General features: G+C 40.2%; 1 protein-coding gene across 1 annotated transcript in view; it reads right to left on the reverse strand.

Moving 5' to 3' along the window:
* PLXNC1 (plexin C1) overlaps window positions 1–22,675 on the reverse strand; it is a 132,218-nt gene that overhangs the window by 54,725 nt on the left and 54,818 nt on the right. Inside the window, exons 6-10 of the mRNA XM_036891047.2 lie at window positions 17,513–17,660; window positions 14,175–14,262; window positions 12,196–12,298; window positions 11,953–12,054; window positions 2,268–2,407 (exon numbers count right to left, since the gene is read on the reverse strand). Coding sequence (XP_036746942.2) covers window positions 2,268–2,407; window positions 11,953–12,054; window positions 12,196–12,298; window positions 14,175–14,262; window positions 17,513–17,660 — 581 coding nt within the window. The remainder of the gene's footprint in view (window positions 1–2,267; window positions 2,408–11,952; window positions 12,055–12,195; window positions 12,299–14,174; window positions 14,263–17,512; window positions 17,661–22,675) is intronic.

Below are 22,675 nucleotides of genomic sequence, written 5' to 3' on the forward strand. Positions count from 1 at the left end.
GATATGCTTTTAAAAGCTCCAGCCACTGTCCTTCCCTCCTCTCCAAAAACGCAGAGGAGAAAGATGAAACGAAATTGGCGAAATGGTGGTAAGTTTTGAACCCAGAGGATGGGTACAGAGAAGCTCTTTACACTCCTTTCTCTTATGTATGTTTGGAAATTTCCATAATGAAAAGCTTAAAAGGAAGAGAAGTTCCAGTTAAGCTCGGAGAGGGTAGAGCCCAGACCCGCGCAGAGACGGGAATTCTGCTGGCCGAAGAGCTGAGAGCCCATGACTCGAGTCCAGGCCAAGAGCCCAGGGGCCTGTAAATCAACCAGCATCCAGCCAAGCAGCCTCCTAAGGAGCCCCAGACTGTAGGTGGGCAGGGATGGTCCTGGGCTCCTGACACCCACAGGGTGTGCCCTCAACATCCTTCAGGAGTCAGAGCCAGGCCTTCCACGACATGCCCTCTGCAGCCTGCAGCCTCCATGTCTACAGCAATCCTCTAGAGAACAAATAATTAAGACTGGTGTGTGTCTGAATAATGCTCAGTGTAATTACGCTACATGAGAATCTATTATTACTACTTAAAGGGTATGTGCATGATTATTAACTTTAATGCACATATTCTTTAAGTAGTTAAACTAGAATCTAACAATCAGGCAAATTCAAAAAACATTTGAGTCAGTTTGTACTTACGTTACCTCAGACGTATGTTTTCTAAGGTTTATATTCACAGCAGAGCTCTAGGAATTTCATCATAAAATGGCTGATCATTAAAATCTGAATTTGTGTATACATTTTGGAAGGAGAGAGGTAGAAATGTGGGTCATTCCACTACCATTCTTGTATTTGTCTCTTCAGAATAATTAGGCATTTAAAAAATACCATATGAAAAGAGCTTGAGATTACAGCATGAACTCAGATATAGGATTAACTAGGAATTAAGTTTACTGCTCATGAACTTGGGTTCACCACACAGATGTAGTTACTGAAATGCAGAAAGGTCTCTTAGTCATTTAATTTAATAACTGCAGTATCTCAAAACACATTTGGAATTGAAATGAGAGCATAAAGAGTCAGAAACAAGCTAATGCTCTGAAAAACTACTTATTTTCCAGTGAAGTTGATTGCCTTTCAATGAACACACAGGTGTCTAACGTCACAGATTTCATTACACAAAACAAAAGATTTTTGCAATACGGTGTTTAGCCAGGATAAATGGCACAAAAATACCTATGTCGAATAGATACGGCCACTGATGTGTGCTTGATAATTCTGGTAAATAGAACAGAGGAAAGTCACCAATGAGCAGCTTCTCCCATCAAATTGAAAGACATCCCAAATGTTACAAGGGGAAGGGGATGGCAGTTACATGCAGGGAATGAATTACAAAAGAAAATTCAGTAAATGTAGCAGATTAAAATGCTGTACAAATCTGTTTTAGTAGTTAAGAACCAAAACACCGTGCTTCAGCAGATTGTCTTCAATGCATTTTCCATGAAGAGCGCAAGCTCGGTATTATATTTCATGGAGATTGCAACATCTTTTACTTCAAATTAGCCCAAACTTACAAAAGCTAGTAAGCAGAAAACTCAAATTATCTATAGTATTATTACCATGACATCTCTTCTGGGGAGTAACGTTTGCACAAGGATATCAATATTTCTCCTCTCAAAGTTTCATTGAAAGGATTATTGAGGGAAAAAAAGTCATAGAAATGAAGATGTTCAAATGGAACACTGAACACGTATTTGTGTTGGGTATTTTGATTTTTTTTTTCTTGCTAATATATGTTCCAGTCTACTTATCTTTTGAGCCTGAAACCAATCCAATAAGGAGAAGGCTACAAAGAATAACACAGATCAGGAAGTGTCTTTTTCCAATTTTGAATAAAACTGGAAGAGTTGCCATATTTTTCCTTCAAATTCTGAGGCAGGCAATGATTTTTCTAAGTGGAAAATATCTTTAGGATGATGTCTGCTACTTGAAATACATGATTGTGTTAATGGAAACAAGTCAAGACCCCAAACAGGCAACATCCTGAAAGTATTGTGTACTAAGAATTTGGGGGTAACACAACAGATTCTCTCCCAACTGACTTCAAAAATAGTATTTAAATTATTTTACTGATTGAAATTATATGAAATATGAAAGCTAGTCAGTCTCCTTTGGCCCATGGAAGTAATTTGACTATATAAAGATTGAAATCACAGTGATACTCCTTTAGCATAAGTTTTAGCTTTTTGCTCTATTATCAAGGATAAATCACTAATATTTCAACTCACACATCCTTCTCACAAGTACTGGTTCCTTTCAGGATCATTGTGATGTCAGACGCCTGGGTAAAGTTTGCCCCCGTGACTATCACGTTCCTTTTCCCTAAGGTCGATATTTTCTTTGGCTCAATGGACTTAATGTAGAAAACCTATTGGAAATAAAGATTAAAATACAAGATCAAAGCTAAGAAATGGCATTGTTCCAAAAAAATCTGTTTATGCATGGCAGCTCAGAGAAATCACTAGGAAAGTACAACATTTTGCAAACACAAGCAGACAGTGTTTAATGAAATCAATGAATTCAAGGAAGAGTGGTGGATTCATGTCTCTCAACACGCGACAGCATGAGGTCAAACCAATTAGTCTTTGTCTCGCAAGACAGTTGAAAACACAGTTGAAGAGTCTGACATTCTGTCTGAAGAGTGAGATATCACTACCGTCTCAAAAATGTTCACTCCTTACAGCCTCTGGAGGCTCACAATGTAACAGAATGAAGACAAACACGAGGAGCCCACTGACAGTAGGCCAATGACAGCCTCATCATTAAGCTGGAATAAATGTCATTCTGGATACATTTAATTCCCAAGAAAGCCATTGTTATTTTTTGTTTGTTTTGGCTAGGCCATCTGAATCAAGGAGTACATGCATGGAAAAAACCCTAAGAAATCAACCTTTTCAGTCACTTCTTATCAAGTAGTTGGATGCCTGAACCACTGTGGCCAATCGTTCCTGCTCCACACTTTGAAGATCGCCCATCTCCTCGTTGGCACCCATTACAAGCTTTGTCAAGCAAGTTTCCCTTGGAATTACCTGCTACTGGGGCCTCTTATTGTGTAGGTTTATGCATCTTACTTCTCTATTTGTAAAGTCAAATCAAAATCCCCTAAAAAAAAAAAAACCCTTTATTTGATGGCAAGAATCATTTTCCCTTTCAAAGCCAAAACAATTGTGATTTCTTTCTTTTTTCCCACAGATGTTCCCATCTATCACTTTGATCACTGTATTATTCTTTTGCAGACCATTTCCAGTCTCTATTCTTCTACAATATGGAGCCCCAAACAGGACATGGAATGCTAAGATTCTGGCCAATATAAAGTACAGCAGATCTTTACATGAATGAATTTCATACTCAGTACTCTTGATATTTGGAAATGACCCCAGGTCCAGAGACATATAATCAGGAGAAACTTGGCTAAGCCATAAGGCCAAGTGTACCCACTTAGAGGATAAAGTCTAGGAGGAAGCCACTTAAAGCACTGGGAGGGCTTCAGTCCCTACATCTGCCTGTCACCGGCCTCTTGAAGCAGCCTCGTATTCTCCGGTCCTCTTTACATGTGATGCTCATCACAATGGCCTTGGTAGGCCGCTGGGATGGCCCATCCCACCGGAAGGAACGCTTTATCATTCTGCTCCATGGCAAACACAGGTGCTGTTTGATCCCCATCACTCATTATCACTATGGATTGGCTTTGCAGACTGAGGTGAATTCATTGTTAATGTCATCACAGCAATGATGTAATGTGACAAAGAACTGATTTTGGTGGCAAAATTTATTTTAATCACTTAGTAAAGGACTTTAGCCCCGTATTTATAGAATCATGAAGGGCCTTAAAGGGTCACTTTAATTATCCTGTTATACTTGACTGCATTTTATGGGGGAAATTATCTGCAAGAGTGGTACTTGGAATGGAGGGGATTAGCAAAGACTTCAAGATAAATCCCTTGGAAATGTCAAGTGTGTGTTGTATAGCAAAAGGCTTACTCTTTGCTCTGACACGGTGACAGCTAATTGAACAAGTCTTTATTGTGCACCAACAGAACCCTACAACAGCATGAGGTGCTATAGGGGACACGTAATCCGTGTGTGCAGAGAACAAAAGTTGGCCAACTACTGGATCTGTCCGTAGCAAGCCAAATCCAGTCCGTTGTTTATTTTCACATGGCCCATGAAAAAATGTCAAAAGAATAAATAACATCCCATGATGTGAAAATACATGAAATTCAAATTTTGGTGTCTATGAATAAAGTTTTTTTGCGACACAGACATGCCCACTTATTTATGTGTTGTCTGTGGCTGCTTTCACACTACAGTGGCAGAACTGAATAGCTGCAACAGACACTGTGTGGCTCACAGAGCCTAAAGTATTTACGGTCTGGCTCTCTGTAGAAACAATTTGCCAACCCCTGCACTTCTTAGGGAGGCAATGGAGACACACATTTTTATCCAAGTCAACTATGATACCAGGTTTCTTTCCAGATAGCCCTTCTCACTTCTCCTATTTACACTGTTGGTGCTCAAGCAAAATCTTCAAACACGCCAAGTAAATGCTACTTCTCTCTCAGTAGAGGACAAAGAGAGATTTATCAGGAATGTAAAAAAGATTTTTAAGGGAGTTATATTTTATTCCCTAAATGGTTCTACAAACACATCAGATGACCTGCCATGTCACCTTATTAACTTTCATTTCCCCCTGATAGAGACAGTCCTGCAACTTCAAAAGGATTTCACTCTAAACCTTATTGTTTAGAGACGCTTCCATTGGCTGTCTAGGGCAGAATCCAGCTCTGGCCTATCTTGTGAAAGCAGATGCTTCCAGTCTGCTTGAAAAAAGGGTCAGATTAGTTGTCCTTTGTTTGCTTAGAGAACCTCTCTTCAGCTTACTAAATGAGTTAGAGCTCCCTAGAGGACCTCACTAAATGAGCAGTGCAGGTATACACGAGTCAGGGTCACTGCACAGCTGTAGCATACATAGGTGCAACAGTTCATAGAAATGAACACCATTTTCCATTTTCACTAATAAAGAATTTTAGAATTCCAGTGCAGATAAAAAAACAAAGAATGATCTCCCCAAAAATATTCCACGCACTTATTTTAGATCTATTTTTATACTATAATTGAAAGTTAATATAAAACCCGACATGCTGTAGTGAGCCCCACAAGCTGACACACAGAAGGGGTTAATTTAAAAACATAATCTAGCTTGATACAAAAAAAAATATCTTACAGCACCTATAGTGAGATTCCTCCCACATTCTATGTCCCAGGATTTCCATATGTCAAATCAAAATACCACTGACTATAACCCTCACTGCCCTGTGCTGTCCAGCAATTAACCTCAGAATAGACCACTTCCCGTCAGTTACATTTTAAAGACTTTCAAAAGAGTTGTTTTTAAATGGCTGCACTGCTTTAAATTTAATAAAACACCATGAGCTCTGGTCACTCACGAACTTAAATCACTCCCTGTTTTGTAGAAGAAAGCACATTAGAAACTGGTTAATTAAGTGATTACAGAATACCCAATTATTTTTATTTTTAAAAAATGAAGTCATTATAAGATATTGGAAACAGCACAACCACAAAGAAATAGTTATCTTTGAAAAGGTCTAAGAGGATTAATCCTGACAGTAAGAGTACCTTTTGTGAAGTCTGACGTCAACACAATTCAAATTCCCATGACATTAATGGAGAAAATACTGCTATGATTGAAAAGAATATTGGCAAGATGTACATTAGTAAGGCTCGGTTTATTAAGGCCAAATTGTGCTCTATTAATCTGTTTAAAAAAAATCTGAATATAGCAAAGCTCTTTGTAGGCCTGGACTTGAATCAACACTCAGTAAAATGGCTCTCAGATTTTCACTCATGAAATTAGTTCAAACAGGACTGGATAAAAAGTCACACGTATTCAAAACCAGCTGGAAATCTGAAGCCAAAGGACATTAGAGAGATGAAAGGTAGCACAACTAATTAAAGGAAAGTGCCCCGTAGGGTCCTCCAGGGGTGCATATCGAGTTCAGAATTATTTAACATCTTTATTAATGACTTGGAAGAAGGAACGTAATATATTAATGAAATATATAAAGTGAGAAGAGGGGTAACCAACGCTGGAGATGGCGGAGGGTAAAAGGAGGTGAGGTATGTTCAGAAAATAGCAAAATATAATCCCACCAGATCAAATTTACAGCATTCAGCACAACAGAAAGGTTGCCACCAGGATGCTCAGCCACCAGGCAAATGCTCCTTCATGGGGCCCTGGTACAGGCCCCAGGGGACATGGGCTGTAACTTCTGCTTGGCCTCTGGAACATTCAAGGGTTCAAATGCCAACTGGGACAGATCTGGAGACTTGCAGGGAGAAGGTGACAGACGCAAGCCCTATGCTGAGAGATGAAGGCTCACCTCCCTGGCCTGGAGACTCTAAGGCGCAGCTGACATGGCCCAGCATGAGGCTGGCAAAGCCACTCCGTCAGGTTGCTACTCTTGGTCACTGAGCCTTCCGAGTGTGGCTCCTCAAAACTGGACTGTATGGTCAGGACCCTGTGACCAGGGAAGGCATCTCTTCCCCTTCAGTAGAGACCCCTGATTGCAAGTTAAACCCAACCACTCAGAAACCACCTCTCTGCTGTCAACCTCAGCATGGGATTCTTACTGCTCTCTCTTAAGGGCCTTGCCTGGTTCCCTCTGACCACCCCCACCTCTGCCCTCCTCTGCGGGTGTCCGTGCTGACACACTGCCCTCACAGCCTGCCCGGGCTGGTGCGCTCTGTCCCACTGCACCTCTGTGGTCGGGCAGGCTTTGCCAAGAGAAGCCAATACTAGTTTTCTCCCTTCCAGACTGACTCTAATCAATACAACATGGTTTAACACTCGTTTGTATTTAACAGAGGTCATACAATGTAAACTAGTGGTTAAAACTGTGGGCTCTGGAGTCAGACTGCCTGAGTTCAAATCTCTTGCCTATCATTTACCACCTACTTACCCTCCACAGGCCAACATTTCATTGTCTATAAAATGGGGAAAACAGGTCCTTTGTGGAGCTTTCATAAAGAGAGACTCCGAGCTCAGGATACAGCATAGACCTAACAAATACAGGCTACAGCTTAGTATATCCTGGCATTCCTTCTTATCTCGTTTTCTGTGGTGCATGAAAATGAATCTTACTTCCTCCAAAATATTATAACTTCTACAGTGTAAGCACCATGAGGGCACACATTTTGCCTACCTGTCTAGCATATAGCAGGTATTGAAAAAACACTTTCCAAATGAGTGAGGAAATGAACAACTACAAGTGAATCCCACAGCACCCAGCACAGTGCCCAGCCCAGAGAAGCTACACAAGGTGGATGTAAACTTAATTTCACTTTAAAGGCAAGGTCCTTGGAAGAATCAAGGTGGATTGCCTGTGAGAAATTAAAATACACATTCAAAAGTGATGGAGGAAGAGAAGAAAAGGTACAAAAGGTACAGGGACGGGAAAGAAAGAAGGACAATTTGAATCCAAATTCCCTGACAGCAAGAGACACGGCTTTCAGCAGTGCATTCTATCATACACAGGTAAGCATATCGTGAAGAACAGCAAATGCAACATTGTGGCATAGATCTTCACAGCCTTTCCCAAAGAACAGGAAAGAGAGCGCAGCCACCTCTTCTCTCAGCCTGTGCAGGCACCAGATGCAAGACTGTTAACAGAAGGAAGGTAAAGGGGTGAGGGCAGGGCGACAGGCCCAACCACATGAGGGACTGGCCTTTACAGCGGAGAAGACTTCCTATCCAAAGGGCAAACATAGTTTTTGAGCTCGTTTCCCCATTTTGGTTATGCTTTTCCTTAATGTAGCCCTCCCCTGCCCCCTCCAGGTAAATGATTACACAACTTTTTAGGTGAGGGTAAAGAGACTGGTCACAGGGGCCATGAAACAGTGTGAAGGTGACAGGCCCAAATGAGATTGAACCAGGAACCCTATCTTGTAAGTACCACAGCTTTGGATGAGTCAATTTATACATTAAAAAAATAAAATGTCTTGAAAAGAGCCCTATTGCCACTGAAGAACAAAGTCAAAATTCCTCAGCCTGCATGTAAGGCCCTAAAGATAAAAAAGCTTCAGCACCATTTCAGACCTGTGTCCATTATTTCTTATATCCTTCTGCTCTGGCCAAATTGAATTACTTGGGGTCTTCTATAATGGGTGCCCTGGAATTTTCTGGCAACCCACTATGCTTTTGCTTATGCTAGTCCCTCTGCTTACAGTACACACTCCCTCCTCTCCAAGTTTCTCATCCTTCAATGGTCAGCTGAAATGCCATCTCTGTCAATCAATCCATCTATCAATCAAAGACTTAACCAACCACACTGATTAAGTGTTTTTAACTGCCAGGCACCGGGCTTAAATAAACAGGAATGACTAAGACAAGGGCCCTGGGCACAGAGAGACTCTCTGTGTTTGTGTATTTTCTAGTACTTTCCCTAGGTTAATATTTTTTATCTTATATTCTTACTTATGAGCTCATTTATAAGATTCTTGAGACTGATGGCAAGAGATGTGCCTGATTCATGGGCGTCCTCCTCATGGTATCCAAGGAGTTCAAAAGAATGGCATCTTCTAGGTGTTCAATAACTACCTATAGGAAGAATCAACCCCGGCTTGGCATCCTGGGGCCTAAGACTGCATCTGTACCATTCGCACCTTGGTCCACACTGCCTGGCACTCGGCACATATGTGATATGGGAAGACGCATTGAAGAAAATCTCTCAATAGTTTCCCTGCTAGAAAGAGTGTTTGGTCTTCGTTCAAAGCCAACACAAGGACTCAAACTGGAAATGGATCTACATATTACCCATGATACATGGTGATGAAACAGAGCAGGGATCACAAAGTACGAGAAATCCTCCCGTGACAAGACAATACACTCCAGTCCCCATGGGCCAAAATTCAGATTCTGTTCTGAGTCATGTATTGAAAGAAAACATTTCAGTATCAATAAAATGTCTTTCTCCAAACTAAGAAGGGTTATGCACAGAGAAGCACTGAAGATAGGTCTGGGCTTCTGTCCATCTTCAGCCTCCTCCTGTCTCTGGGTGTTCCCAGTTCTTTTAATCACACAATGTCAAAAGTCAAAGGTACAGGAAGACACAATACAGGAAACCAGGACGCAGTGACCTTTCTTTTTTTTCCTTGAAAGAAATTTAAGAGTCATTGCCTGGACCACTATTCAACAATTTAAAAAATACCCAAAACACTATTGATATATAAAAGAACTTGGATGAATTTCCAGAGAACTATGTTGAGTTAAAAAGAACAATCCCAAAAGGGTACATCTGGATGATTCCATTTATATAAAATCCTTGAAATGATAAAATTATGAAGAATAGATCAGATTAGAGGTTGCCAAGGGTAAATGGTAGGGGGTAGGGCAGGAAAGTGGGTGTGATGCTAAAAAGTTGTTCTGTACTTTGTGCTATAGTTTTTGCAAGATGTTACAACTGGGTAAAAGACCTATGAGATCTCTGTATTATTTTCTTACAACTACATGTGAATCTACAATTGTCTCAAAGTAAGTTAAATTTTTTTCCAAAACAAGATAAAAAAAGTTGAAGAGCTCACACTTTCTGATTCCAAAACTTATTACAAAGCTACAGGAATCAAAAGGGTGTGTTTATGCACATAGAGACACATACACCAATGGAATAGAAGAGCCCAGAAATACAACTTTGCATATATAGTCAAACGATTTTTGATAAGGGCTCCAAGACCATTCAGTAGGGAAAGAATAGTCTTTTCAATGAATGGTGCTGGAAAACTGGATATCCATGTGGAAAAGAGTGAAGTTGGACCCTTACCTTAAACAATATAGGACAATGAAGTCAAAATGGATCAAAATCTAAACGTAAGAATTAAAACTATCAAACTCTTTGAAGAAAGAATAGAGGAAAAGCCTCTGACATTGCACTTGGCAATGATTTTCTGGATATGACACACAAAGTATAGGCAACAAAATAAAAGATAAACTAATTGGACTATCAGAATTAGAAACTTCTAAGCATCAAAGATAAAATCAACAGAGGGAAAAGGCAACCTATATAATGAGAGAAAATATTTGTAAATCGTGTTTGATAAGGGGATGATACACAGAATATATAAAGAACTACAATTGAACAACAAAACAAAAACAATCAACCTGATTAAAAAATGGGCACTTATTTATATTGGCACTTGACCTTAAAAAGACATTTTTCCAAAGAAGATAGACACAAATAATCAATAAGCACATGAAAAATTGCTCAATATCACTAATCATTAGGGAAATGCAAATCAAAATCCCAAGTGACCATTGACAGATAAGTGGATCAACAAAATGTGGTCTATACACAAAATGGAATATTATTCAGCCTTAAAAAATCAGGGAATTCTGGCTCATGCTACCATATGGATGAAACTTGAGGGCACTATGTTAAGTGAAATAAGCCAGCCACAAAAAGACAAATCCTATGTGATAACCAGAGTATATGAGATGCCTCAAGTAATCAAACCCATAGAAACAGAAGGCAGAATGATGGTTGCCAGGGGCTGGGGAGGTAAGGAAACAGGGAGTTACTGTTTAATGGGGAAAGGGTTCAGCTCTGAAAGATGAAATGTGTTCTAGAGATGGAGGGGGAGGATGGTCGTGCACAATGTGACTGCGCATGACACTGCTAAACTATACACTCAGAAATGGCAAAGGTGGTAAATTTTATGTTATGTGTACTTCATCAAAATTAAAAAATAATTTGAAAAACAACCAAAAATCCTTTCTTAAAAAAGCCACTGCCTTCTTAATCCAAATACCTGTCACCCTGCCTGAGAGTTTTGTAAACCAAGGGAGGAGAAAGTAGCCTATCACTTAATAAGACCTTAAGGACTTTTTAAAGTCTGGAGATATTGGCACACCAAGCTTTCCTAATGCCTTTAATTAAGCTCATAATTCATTATGATTCATATTCCCTCTGCCTGTTACTTAATTCACCTAAAGTTACTATCAATTTTTCCGCAGTGATTAAAAACGTGCTACTTATTTATATTGGCACTTGACCTTAAATAGCAGAAAATGGATAAATCGAAGCCACAGATTAGTCATGAAATAGAAGACGGAGCCTTTAAAAAAAATATTGCTTTTAATTTGTTTGTCCTGCTAGACCACAAGGTTAATGAGAACAAGAACTTTCCCTTTGTTTTTTACCAAATAACAGATGCTCAGTTTAACTCCTACCACCTGAGTGAAGACAGCCACTCCGAGCACAGCCACTAGATTCACCTGGAAACATTTACCTTGTCACGTCCTCTTTTCAAACATGTCTATTATTTGAGCTGGTGATTTATTATGAAGAAAATAAGAGGAATTTCCAAGGAAACTCCATGGAAAATATTTTTCCATGAAAAACATTTTTGAGAAGTGGAGAGAAATTACTATTACATAGAAGCAACTCTTGTGCACTATTAACTACTAGTTAGATCATCTCTACAAAGTAAAGAGGAACGACCCAAACAAGGGTAGTTTGTGTACATCACACAGACTCCCCCACCCCCACCCAGGAAGGCAATCATAACAGGTGGTTTGAACTGAAATCCCCTCGGTGCTGGGCACTGCATACTTCCCTCTAACTCTTCCCAAGCAAGCCACAAAGTCACCTTTAAAATTTTACTCCTACTAGAACAACAGCATTTTTCATAATTACAGAATTTTAATTTCTGTTATGTGAATATGTAGACTTTGATGTATTGAGCCAATTAAATGAAACGTGGTTAAAAATCAATGGTAAAAAAGGGAATTTTGGTAGGAAGTAAAATAAGGAATTTTGGAAAGGATCCCAAAGTAGTAGTAATTGTTATTCTCATTTAATGGGGGATTTTTCCAATATTAATACAAAAACAGGGTCTGACCTGCAAGCCCTGCTCGGTTCCGTTACTCTTACTCTCCGTGAATCTTCCTCCTCCTCCTGTCTTGGGTGGTGCCCATTTCTCAAGAGCAACTGGACAATGTTCCTGGAAGGAAGAACATCCCTTCAACATCCAGAGTAAGTGGGAAATTCAGAGTTTGAAACAAACACAAAAGAAAGGCTGGGACTGGCAGCGACAAACATTTATTTTTGGTTAAACCTTGTAATACCAAAAATGTCACTTTACCTGGTTTCTCTTGTAATCAGAAGGGTCACAAGCTGTGAAGGGATGGATACACTTTCTCTGCCCTTTACACCAAGCACAGCCAGTTCCAATGCATACTGGGCATCTAGCAACACAGAAAACCAGCTTAATTCCGGCACTTTTAGGACAATGTTCTTATCTTAGAATTTCCCCCTGTGATGCAGTATGCAAGCATTTAAAAGAAGGAAAATAAAATGCCTGACAAACCCAGGGGAGAGAGGACAGTCCTTTGAGGCTGAGGAGAGAGCACTGACTTTATGCCCTGCTCTGGGCAGCCCTCGGGGATGATGACCTGTCACCACACCTGCAGGGCTGTTGTCATGGAAACCAGAAGGGGGTGGTGGTCACCCACTGCGCTGGTAGATAACAGGCACCCACCGGATCTGCTTCTGAATCCGGTTTTGCTATGTGCCTACCCTCAGGGAAGTTTCTGTCTGGAGAGTGAATCCCCTAGAGATCAGCACACGCCCACTCACTAGAGCAGTAACACCACCATCTGTCTGGAAGATGCGAGACCAAAAGTGTTACCTGGCCTGCAGAGGGAACTGGGTACCACTGTTTGCTTTTTCATCAGCTTAAGGAAGAATTGTGTCTACTAACCAAAAAAGCTATCATGCCTGGCTAACAGTGGAGGAGTTGAAAAGCACTTAATAGGGTAATTGGAGTTAAAGGAGGAGTGATAAAAATGGAAATCAGGGCTGGTCTGGAAATAGCCATGGGAGGACAGGGGAAGCCTCAGCGAGGACCACGAGAAAACTAGTTGAGGGAGAGAGGACACTATTTCTATTTTGCGTATTCTTCAAGAAACGCTGAAGCATTCTGAGATTCTCACCTATAGAAACTGCAGTTTCAATGAGAGAAGAAAACACAAATAGCTTAAATGTTTATCTGGCCTCCCCACCTAAGCGGACTGGAAGCAGGGTTGCATTTGCATTGCACGGCCACCCCCCGGGGGTGACTGCTGTACCAGCTGCTTTTCTAAGAGGAAGCAGGCACCCAAGGAGCAGGCACTCGCCCTCTGGGGAGCTGTGGGTCCGAGGTCTGGTTCTTAATTACCTGGCTGTGGGACCTGAGACGAGCCACTTCCCCTAGTCTGGCCTCTGCAACAGGCATGGGGAGCAACACTGTGTTTAAACTCTCTGGGAGCTATAAGATTCTATTTAACTCTCCACCTTTGCTCCTGTTTTCATAGACTTCTGAGGCTTTCTGTAAAGATGAGATCCAGGCACTCCTGTTCTAACGGTTGTCAAGTGAATTCAGCTTCGAATTTGAATTCATTTACCTTGTGGAAACATTGGTTCCCAGACTAGGCCAAAAGAAAGTCACATTTGATACTCACATAGCTGGTCAATCAAACACTGAGTGAACTACAGAATCACTAATAATACAGCTTTCCATTGTTTCCATGGGAACCTTCATTCCATCTTCCAATGGGAAAATCAGGACTCTGAGAAACACATTTCCACTGCCTTCTCTTCACTTCAGAAACAAGGAGTGAGGTGTTGCCCTAGCTCAGGGTGGGTGGGCAGATGAAAGGGCCAAAGGGGGTGGGGGGGCAGAATCAACGTGGTTTTTTTTTTTAATGAAAGAGACTTTATCTTGTCCTGCCCCTTATCTCATGCTCACAACCCTCTCCCTTGACTTGAATTCCCAAAGCCGTTCTGATCAGGCAATACCACTGAGCAGCTCACGTCCTCTCAGTCCAGGCAAAATGCATCTCTCTGTTAGCAGGACCACTTCAGTGTGGTATTTGTTCCTTAGCTGCTCCGCCTTACTCAGTAGGTCTTGAACGAGCAAGCTTATGAGCTCAGGGGCCCTCCTGTCTCCCATTAAGCCATGCTCCAAAAGGTACTTTGGAAAATTCTACTCCACAAAAGAGTTCTTTAGGAAATAGAAGATTAAAGCAAATAAATATATTAAAATCAAAGAGAGAATATTTAAATTTTAAATAAAAATCTTACTCTCTTAATGATGAGCAGTTGGTAAAGCTGAATCTTTTTGATAAATGCCAAGAACCGAAGGAGAACGTCACGTTGACAACTAAAACATCTGGAGCAAAGGGGAAAAAAAGTCATTTACAATGGAGTCCTGCTATCGTCACAGAGCTGTGAATGTAAAAAATAAATATTTTTGCCTCCTCTGCATAGAGGGTGGGGGCTTGCCAGCTGTTCACTAACATTTCAGTCAGTATGTGGCTCCTTCCTGTGGGCCATTCACATCAGGCAGCCAAACTGCGCAGTGCAAGTCTCCAAACAGACCCAGGCCCATCTTCGTTCCAAGCCTCCCATGGATAATCACTAGGAAAAAGCCATTTTACAGCCCATTTACATCCCACACTCTCCCCAGATCACTATCTCAGCTTGTAATTGGCCACAGCATTAGAACAAGTCACCGAGCAGGAACTGCCTAAAACATGATAATCAGAATGTTACAGAGGAAATCCTGCACCTTCAGAAAAATCCACACTACAAATATTAATCCAATGAACTCTGAAATATGGTTCCGACGTCCTGAGATCCATGATCTTCTTGGAATCAACTGTCGCCAGATCTATGATGGTGTCCTTATTTGCATTTGAAAATGTACCCATTGGTTAGAAAACCCCAAAAGAATAAAGTAATGCGAAAAATAAAACCTGTGTTGAATCAGCACTTGAGAAATGTCCTATTTCCTCTGTAACTTACATACTCTACCCAAGGTGAGTATGTTCCTAAACTCAGTTGTCTATCAGAATCACTTGAGAAACTGATGAAAATATAGATTCCAGAGATAGTCTGCCTTAGCAGGCCTGAGGTGAGCCCAGGAATCTGGTTTGCTATACTCTCCAGGAAATGATCCTATATAGCCAGGTTAGGGTGCCACCACTTGGAGCACAGCCTTTCAAGTCCTACCCTGTCCAGGGACCATTGCTACTCTGTGATGTTTCTGCTGTCACCCATTTTGGTATCAGTATCTTCTTCCTTAGAGGGATAGTACATGATACTGTTAAAATGAAAGTCTCTACTTGATAAAATAAGGAAGTTCACCTAACTTTGTTGGAACTGCTAATTTTCTTATGGAAATATTATGAGTGTGTGATTCCAGAAGTCTGAGGACCCTTACTTTAAGATGCTTCTCTACAGCAATAAAACTCACTCTGAAAGCCAGGGTGCCCCATAAGATTCTGCTCACATAAAGGGAGTCTATGAGAAATGCCAGTCCTCTCTTCTGAAGATGAGGTGGTTTGGAGGGCTGGCATGGCCTCTCAGCAAGAGCATTTGAACAGGCACTTGATAAACGTTAGTAGAACAAACATACGGACACTAAGAACTGAGGAACTCCTAGTAAAACTTCACTTCAATCACTGGAATCTACAAGTGTCCAGTGGTAAAAGCTAGCAGAAGCATACTTGGCTAAGTATCAACTGTGCAGAAAACACCACTGGAAAATATCAGAAAGAAATGAGTATGTATGATCTCTGCTCTGGAAGCATTTAGTTATTCTGGAAGGGATAAATAACTTAGGTGGAAATAAAAAACGACAACAACGACAGCACAGTCAAGGAAACAGCTTATGACTGACTGGCTTGAGTTCCATGTAACACCTGAATACCAAGATTGGGGTGCCTGGAGAGGGGGGAACCCAGAGGGTGCTAAAATGACGAGGGCGGTTACAGCAGAATCTGGCAAGGCTGTATGGAAGAGGTGACTTTACCCCGTTTCAAAGGCAGAAGGGCTATAGGATTTGCTGAGAGGGGTGAGGTCACAAAGGTTGAGCAATGGCCTTTGGCCGGCTGAGTGCTAGAGGTAGGAAGTGAGTTTGTCTGCTTACTCAGAATATGCAAGGCATTCAAAGGAAAGTGGCAGGCAAAGAGTTGGGTGCAATGGACAGAGGCTCTATAAGCAACCAACTAGCTTTACAAGGTGATCTCAACTACTTCAGAAGCACATTTTATAGATGAGCAAGCTCTGCTTTTTAATGACCCAAATTAACTAAAGCATATCACAAAAGCTGCATAGTATGGACAAAGAAGAGTGGAAAATTGAGATAATTTTCCAAGCAACTCAGAACCAAAGAGCTACCATGAGCCCTGTGGCTGAGAGGCTTTTTCAAGCTCCCTCTCCCTAGCCTAGTGCATTAAATTCCCTTTGGAGAGATTTAGCACTAATTGAGGAACACCAGCTCTTACCATAAACTCAGCTCCATTATGATCTTCACCCACCCTAGGAGGCCTGCACTATGAACTTGACTTTACTTTTAGCCTTTCTTACCCAAAGGGACTCATGAAGCCCCAGTCTGCCCACTGAACTCCTAACCATATCTGGAATCTACCCACTTCTCTCCATCCCCATCTGCCTCCGCACCAGCTCTCACTGTGACCTGCACCTGGGTCACGGCCACAACTTGCCTTCTCTCTGATCTTTCAGAACTCCCTCCTCCAACCCATTCTCCACCTGTAGCCATTCATTCATGCATTCAACAAAAATACATTGCTCATAAATTGCTACTCTGTGTCTTCTTTGGCATCCCTTTTCTATTGCTCTGCTCTCCACTAGGCCCTACCCCACTTGCCTTGGCCATGAAGAACCTCTTCTGGCTCCTTAAAGTTTTTCGTCACCTGGTCATCACACTAGTTGGCGTCTGCCTGGAATACTCATCCCCTTCTTCTTTGGATCAATCCAACTCACCTTACAGGAAGCTCTTTCAGCTCCTCACCACCCCCCACCCCAGTCCAAGTAAGGGTCCTCTTTCTGTGCTTCCCCTGGTACTCCATGTCCCCTGCATTTACATCCTTCATTGTAACAATCCATTTACTTGTTTCTACCCCCAGTAGATTGGAAACACTGTGAGCCAAGGACCAGATCATTCTTTTTTTGGTCGCTGTATCCCTAGCACAGAGCCTGGCACATAGTAGATACTCAATAAACCAATAAATACTTGCTGTATGAATGAATGTGATAAACTTAAGACAACAGAACATTGACTGTTCTATTTTCTTGTCTAAGGGCATTCCCAGCTTTTTAGATCTCTGATTTACCTGAACCATTTAGGTAGGGTCAGCTCAGGGGTCTTGGGCTTTACTCCACCCTCCCGTCCAGCTTGCCCATCTCTATCATTCTCCAGCCACATGTGATAGTGGGGTCCTGGGGTGACAGGATGAGGGAGCGCAGAAGTGAGCAGGACCAAGGGGAATAGCAGGAAGGTGAGTCCGTGGGGTGGGACTATTCAGATTCCCTGTTATTTAACTTGCTTCCTGGGCAGTCTGAACTCAGGAGGGCCTCTCGCCTTTCTTCTCAAACCAAGCACCGAGTCCCCTTACCTTTGTAGGCGGCTCTGGTTGGGACGCTGCAGGTGCACGGGCGGCTTGGCGGACTCCGGCCCTTGCAGAGCTCCCTGCCTGAGTCTGCATTCTGCACCACGCACTCCGAGTGCCCCGCAGAGAAGCTGCCCATGACAGTCACCATAGTCTGTGTTGGAAAGAAAGAGATTCAGGACCCAAATCATTGTTTCTGCATCATTTCCATGCAGCCTAGAGCTTCACATGAACTCACCCTTTGCCCTGCCAGAAGAGGAGAATTGCCCAGACTGCCAGGGTAAAAAAAGAGATGTTTTATTGGCTATTTCATTTGAGCTTTTGTGAATCGCATATTCATATCCGTAGGCCATTTTTCTCCTTTATGTGTACTTTTCTTATCAGTTTTTAAGAGCTTTCTCTATAGTGCAGATACTAATCTTTATCTGTCATATTTCTGACACATATTTTCTGTTAATCTACTGTTTGTCTTGCAACTTAAATGTGTGGTATCTTTTACCCCACATAACATGTCTTTATGTAATCAAATACAGGGTTTTTGTCTTGGTTAGAAAGTTCTTCCCAAATTCTAGCTTATAGACAAATATAAAATTGTTCCATCTTTATTGTTTTATTTTGTAGACTTATATCTGTAATCCATCTGGAATTTATTTTTATATAAAGTGTGAGATAAGGGTCCAATTTTATTTTTATCCAGATGGTTAATCAGCTATGTCATAACCATTTCCTTAAAAAAAAGTCCTCCTTTTCCCACTGAACTCAAATACCACTTTTGTCATATATTAAATTACCACATATCTGGAATCCATTTCTGAACTCTGCTCTGTTCCAATTATCTATTGATCTATTCCAATGTCATCAAGTTTTTACTATCATGACTTCAAATGTATTTAACACCTGGTAAGGCAAATCTCTCCCTATTTATCTTTATTTCCATAGCATTCCCTGGACATTATTCTTCCATATAAACTTTAAGATCATTATATCCACATGGGGTGAAGGGACTGAGTTTAATGGGGGTTGTACTAAATATATACATTAATTTTAGGAGATCATGTATCTTTATGATATTAAGCATTCCCATCTAAACACAAGATTTCTTTTTTCATTTGTTTCTGTTGGTCCAGGGTTTATTAAAGAGGATATACTTTGATTTCCCAGGTTTTAAGATACATTTTCATCTCTCCCCTTTTTTTGCTAATTTAATTAGATTAATAAAGAAGGTAGCCTATGAAATCTACTTTGAAAATGGTTAAGGTTTTATGTGTGGTCAAAAGTATGATCATATTTTTGGAGAGGGAGGCTGGTTGTGTGTGTGTGTGTGTGTGTGTGTGTGTGTGTGTGTGTACACAAAGAGACACAAAAGAAAATCTTAGAATTTCCCCAAAGCAACTTTTTACCAAATGAATATCTAAAGGAACAAGGCAGGCAGTTCTCCCACTGAAACAGAAAATTATGCCATCACAGAAAACAGAAATAATTACGTGGGATGATGGAAGCGTTAGCTAATGCTATGGTAGTATTCACATGACAATATATAAACATATCAAATTAACATGTTGTACAGATTAAACTTACACAATATGATATGTGGATATTTCAGTTTTTAAAAAAAGAAAATGAAGTTAGCAAAAAAAAAAAAAAGAAATGAAATGAATTACTATGTCAATGGTGGACTCCTTCTGTGTCAGGTGCATGAAAGGGATCTGATGGGAGATGGGCTTATTATTAGGATGCTGGGAGCAGGGGAAGTGGTAAGTAACTGTGAGGAAGAGCTATAGTTCCAGACAACCTGGGAGATGTCTATCTTCTGTTATGCTTCTGACCTCCACCCAGACTTTCTGCACAGCCAGCTAAGACCCGGCTGTCTCTTGTCTTCTATTAAGCTTGCTAAGTCCATCCTGGTTGTCAAGGTCACCTTCATCTTTCCATTTTCAAAAAATTCTGTTTCTGGACCATAGAATCTGCTGGAGAAGGCAAGTTCTTACAGTCCAACTTCATGAACTCCAAATCACTACCACTAACTCATCTCCAACAAAAGGCTTAACTCTCATTCACGCTGCCTTCTTCAACCCAGTTTTTATATTTGCACCACACATCCTAGCACATGATAACATCACGTTTTATCCTATAAATGTATGCCTTAAATTTATTTCTTTGTTCAAACATTGTAACAAAAGGATCAGCAAGTTTTTTAGTCCTATTTTCACCAGATGTTTTAAATTTCCCACATTTCCTTCCAGTTCTCACATGCAGTTCTTACATAACTATAATCATTGCATTCATTTATTCCAGGTTCTTAACATGTAGCAAGTGCTGTACAAGGTACTGAATACCTTAGTGGACTAAATGGCTAGTCATCACCCTCCAACAGCTTATAGTCCAGTAGAAGCATGGCCAAGTTCACTAGACTAAAACTGGAGGGCCATATGGTACTAAGAGATATTTAAAAGATGATAGAAGCCTCAGCTAGGATGGTACAGTAGAAATTGAAAAGAATTGTCAGATTCAAGAAGCCCTTTAGAAGGAGCATGGGTAGGATTCAAAGTGGGGCATGTAGATAATGAAGGATTTTGGTGAGAAAAATGGATGGATCAAGGTGCCATGTACTGAAATGGGACACAGTGAGAGGCAGACTTTGGGTGGAAAATCCAAGATCTCAGTTTTAGATGTGTTTAGTTCAAGGTACTTGTGTGATAACCTAGAGGATATGTCAAGTTGGTTATGGGCCTAGTGCTCAGAGGAGCAATCCGGGCTGGAGATAAAGGCAACATGAACATATAGGTGATATATGGTAGTGGATAAGATTGTGTATAGACAAAGGACAGAGTTAGAAGAGAGGAAGAGCCAAGTTGGGCCTGAAGTAACTCCACTATTTGGAATCCAGGAGAGAAGGAGCTAGCAAAGGAGGCTTGGACATGGCCCAAGAGAAGGCAGGCAGCATGGAGGGGCCGGGCCATGGGAGGCAAGGGAAGAGCAAGTGTCCAGAAAAGACCAAGTATGAGGAGGAGTTATGGAGTCTGCTGGAATGGCTACACGGAGTTCACTACTGGCCTCAGCAGGAACAGTTTCAGGGAAACAATGGGGCAGAAGCCAGGTTGGAGTTGATCTGAAAATTGGAGACAGTAACTCTTTTCAAACATAGTGGAAGGAGAGGGTTGCCAGGGAGTTGAAGGTATTTTTGAGTGAATGTGGGGCACAGGTAAGTAGGGTTTCAAAGCAGACACCTTGGCTTATTAAGCCCAACATGAGAATCCTTACCAGGTTGATAGCTCTTTCTCGAACTAAGCTGGATAGAGGGAATGAAGACACAAAGGGTCAGATGAGATAGAAAGTTTGAGCATTGATTAGCTGTAGCGTCCGAGAGGCCAAAGAACTTTTTGCTGCATGACATTCTGTCAGGTCAACGGACCTTACTTTACTTAACCATTTCCCTTTCACCAGAGTTTGGCTCGTCCCAGTTTTCTAATTCTATAAATGCTACTGCAATAGCATCCACATGCTTAAGGTTTTTCTTCAAGTTACTTCTTCAGAACTCTGTGCCTGAAATTAGTGCTTCAAACAGAATGAATATATTTATGACTTTTGAATTATATTGCCTCCCAAACAGGTTGTGCTAATTGGCATTGCCAACACTAGGTGTTAGTATAGCTTATTATCACTTTAATTTGTCTTTATTTGGTATTTTATTTCCATATCTATGGCTAACTCTCTAAACCTCCTCTTGTGAGAATATACATTTTTGCCTACCTTTTGGTGTCTTGATATTTTTCTTTTTAATTTCTTCCAGCTTCACCATCTTGTAATTAATATTTTCCCTGTTGCTAATGTTTTCCTGAAGTATATGCTTTAATTATTTTTTTTTGCTGTATAGCTTTTTAAAGCCAGTCAAGTATATGAATATTTTTTTTGTTATTACATAGTATAGTGCCTCAGACCTAAAAAAATTATACTTACAAATTTTCTGATGCCCAATTCTATTTTCTTGGTTTTTCTGTGTTATTTTTTATATATGTTTCCATATTATAAGCCAAGTTGTCTCAGTACATTTTATGAAATAATTCTTTTCTTTTCTCTTATTTTATAATAGTTGGTCTTTAAAATTTTTACTTCTATTTCTGAGCTTTCCACTCTATTCTCTATCTATATTCCTAATGTGATACCAGAATCATGGTTGAATTATTGTTGCTATAAATATGTTTACAATCATATGGAAATGGTCTTAATAATAATTTTTTTTCAAAATGTATTTTGGGTATCCTTTACCAGTTCATATTATCCCAGATGGATTTTATATTAATTTTAAGGAAAATTAGGATTTTCAGTAATATTACATGAAATCTAGAAAATAGGTGGAGGGAGAAGTGACATGATGATATCTTTCCCACCATGAAATGTAGTACGTGTCTGAATAATTTTAAGGTATTTCTTATATCTTCCAAAAAAATACCCTGTTTTTTTAATTTTTACTTATGCTTATGTTTTTAACTGATATGGTTTCTTGATCATGAATTATAAATAGCCTCAACAGACTGCTGTCCCACTATCTTATTACTGATAAAAAGAACTGCTAAGACAAGCAGTTACATAGTCAAAATTACTATTTTTGGTAGTTGTCTCCATGTATATCTCCTAGTAGAAGTGATTTTAAATATATAGGTTATATACCTTATTCTTTAAGTTTATCCCTGTGTATTTGTGTTGCTTTTTATAAATGGGATCTTTTATTAATGGACATTAACGGTTTGACCTCCCACCTGGTAAGGTTATTGATATGTAAATGTTTATTGAACACTTAGCACTTCATTTTACTCTTAATTTCAATAGTTCTAAAAGCTAATATATTTAGATTTTGCTGATATACAACCACTTAAGATTAGCAAATAATTATATCTTGTCTATTCCATTCCTTTAATTATCGCTACTACTTTTTTCTTATATTACTGCATTGGACACAACTTTAAAAACAATGTTGGTTGTATCAAAGATGGTGGAATTCCTTCTTTTCATTCTGATTTATAAAAGACTGTTTCTAGTGTCTCTCCTTTTGGAACCATGCTGTTTGTAGGAAATATTTCTGTTTCCATGTCTTTCTTGTTTTTATTAGTATAAACCATTGTTCCTGAAAGTCAAAATCTTTTTATAGGTGTACAAGCATAATTTCACACA

Source organism: Manis pentadactyla, chromosome 10 (assembly GCF_030020395.1).
Source record: "Manis pentadactyla isolate mManPen7 chromosome 10, mManPen7.hap1, whole genome shotgun sequence".
Classification (NCBI taxonomy): domain Eukaryota; kingdom Metazoa; phylum Chordata; class Mammalia; order Pholidota; family Manidae; genus Manis; species Manis pentadactyla.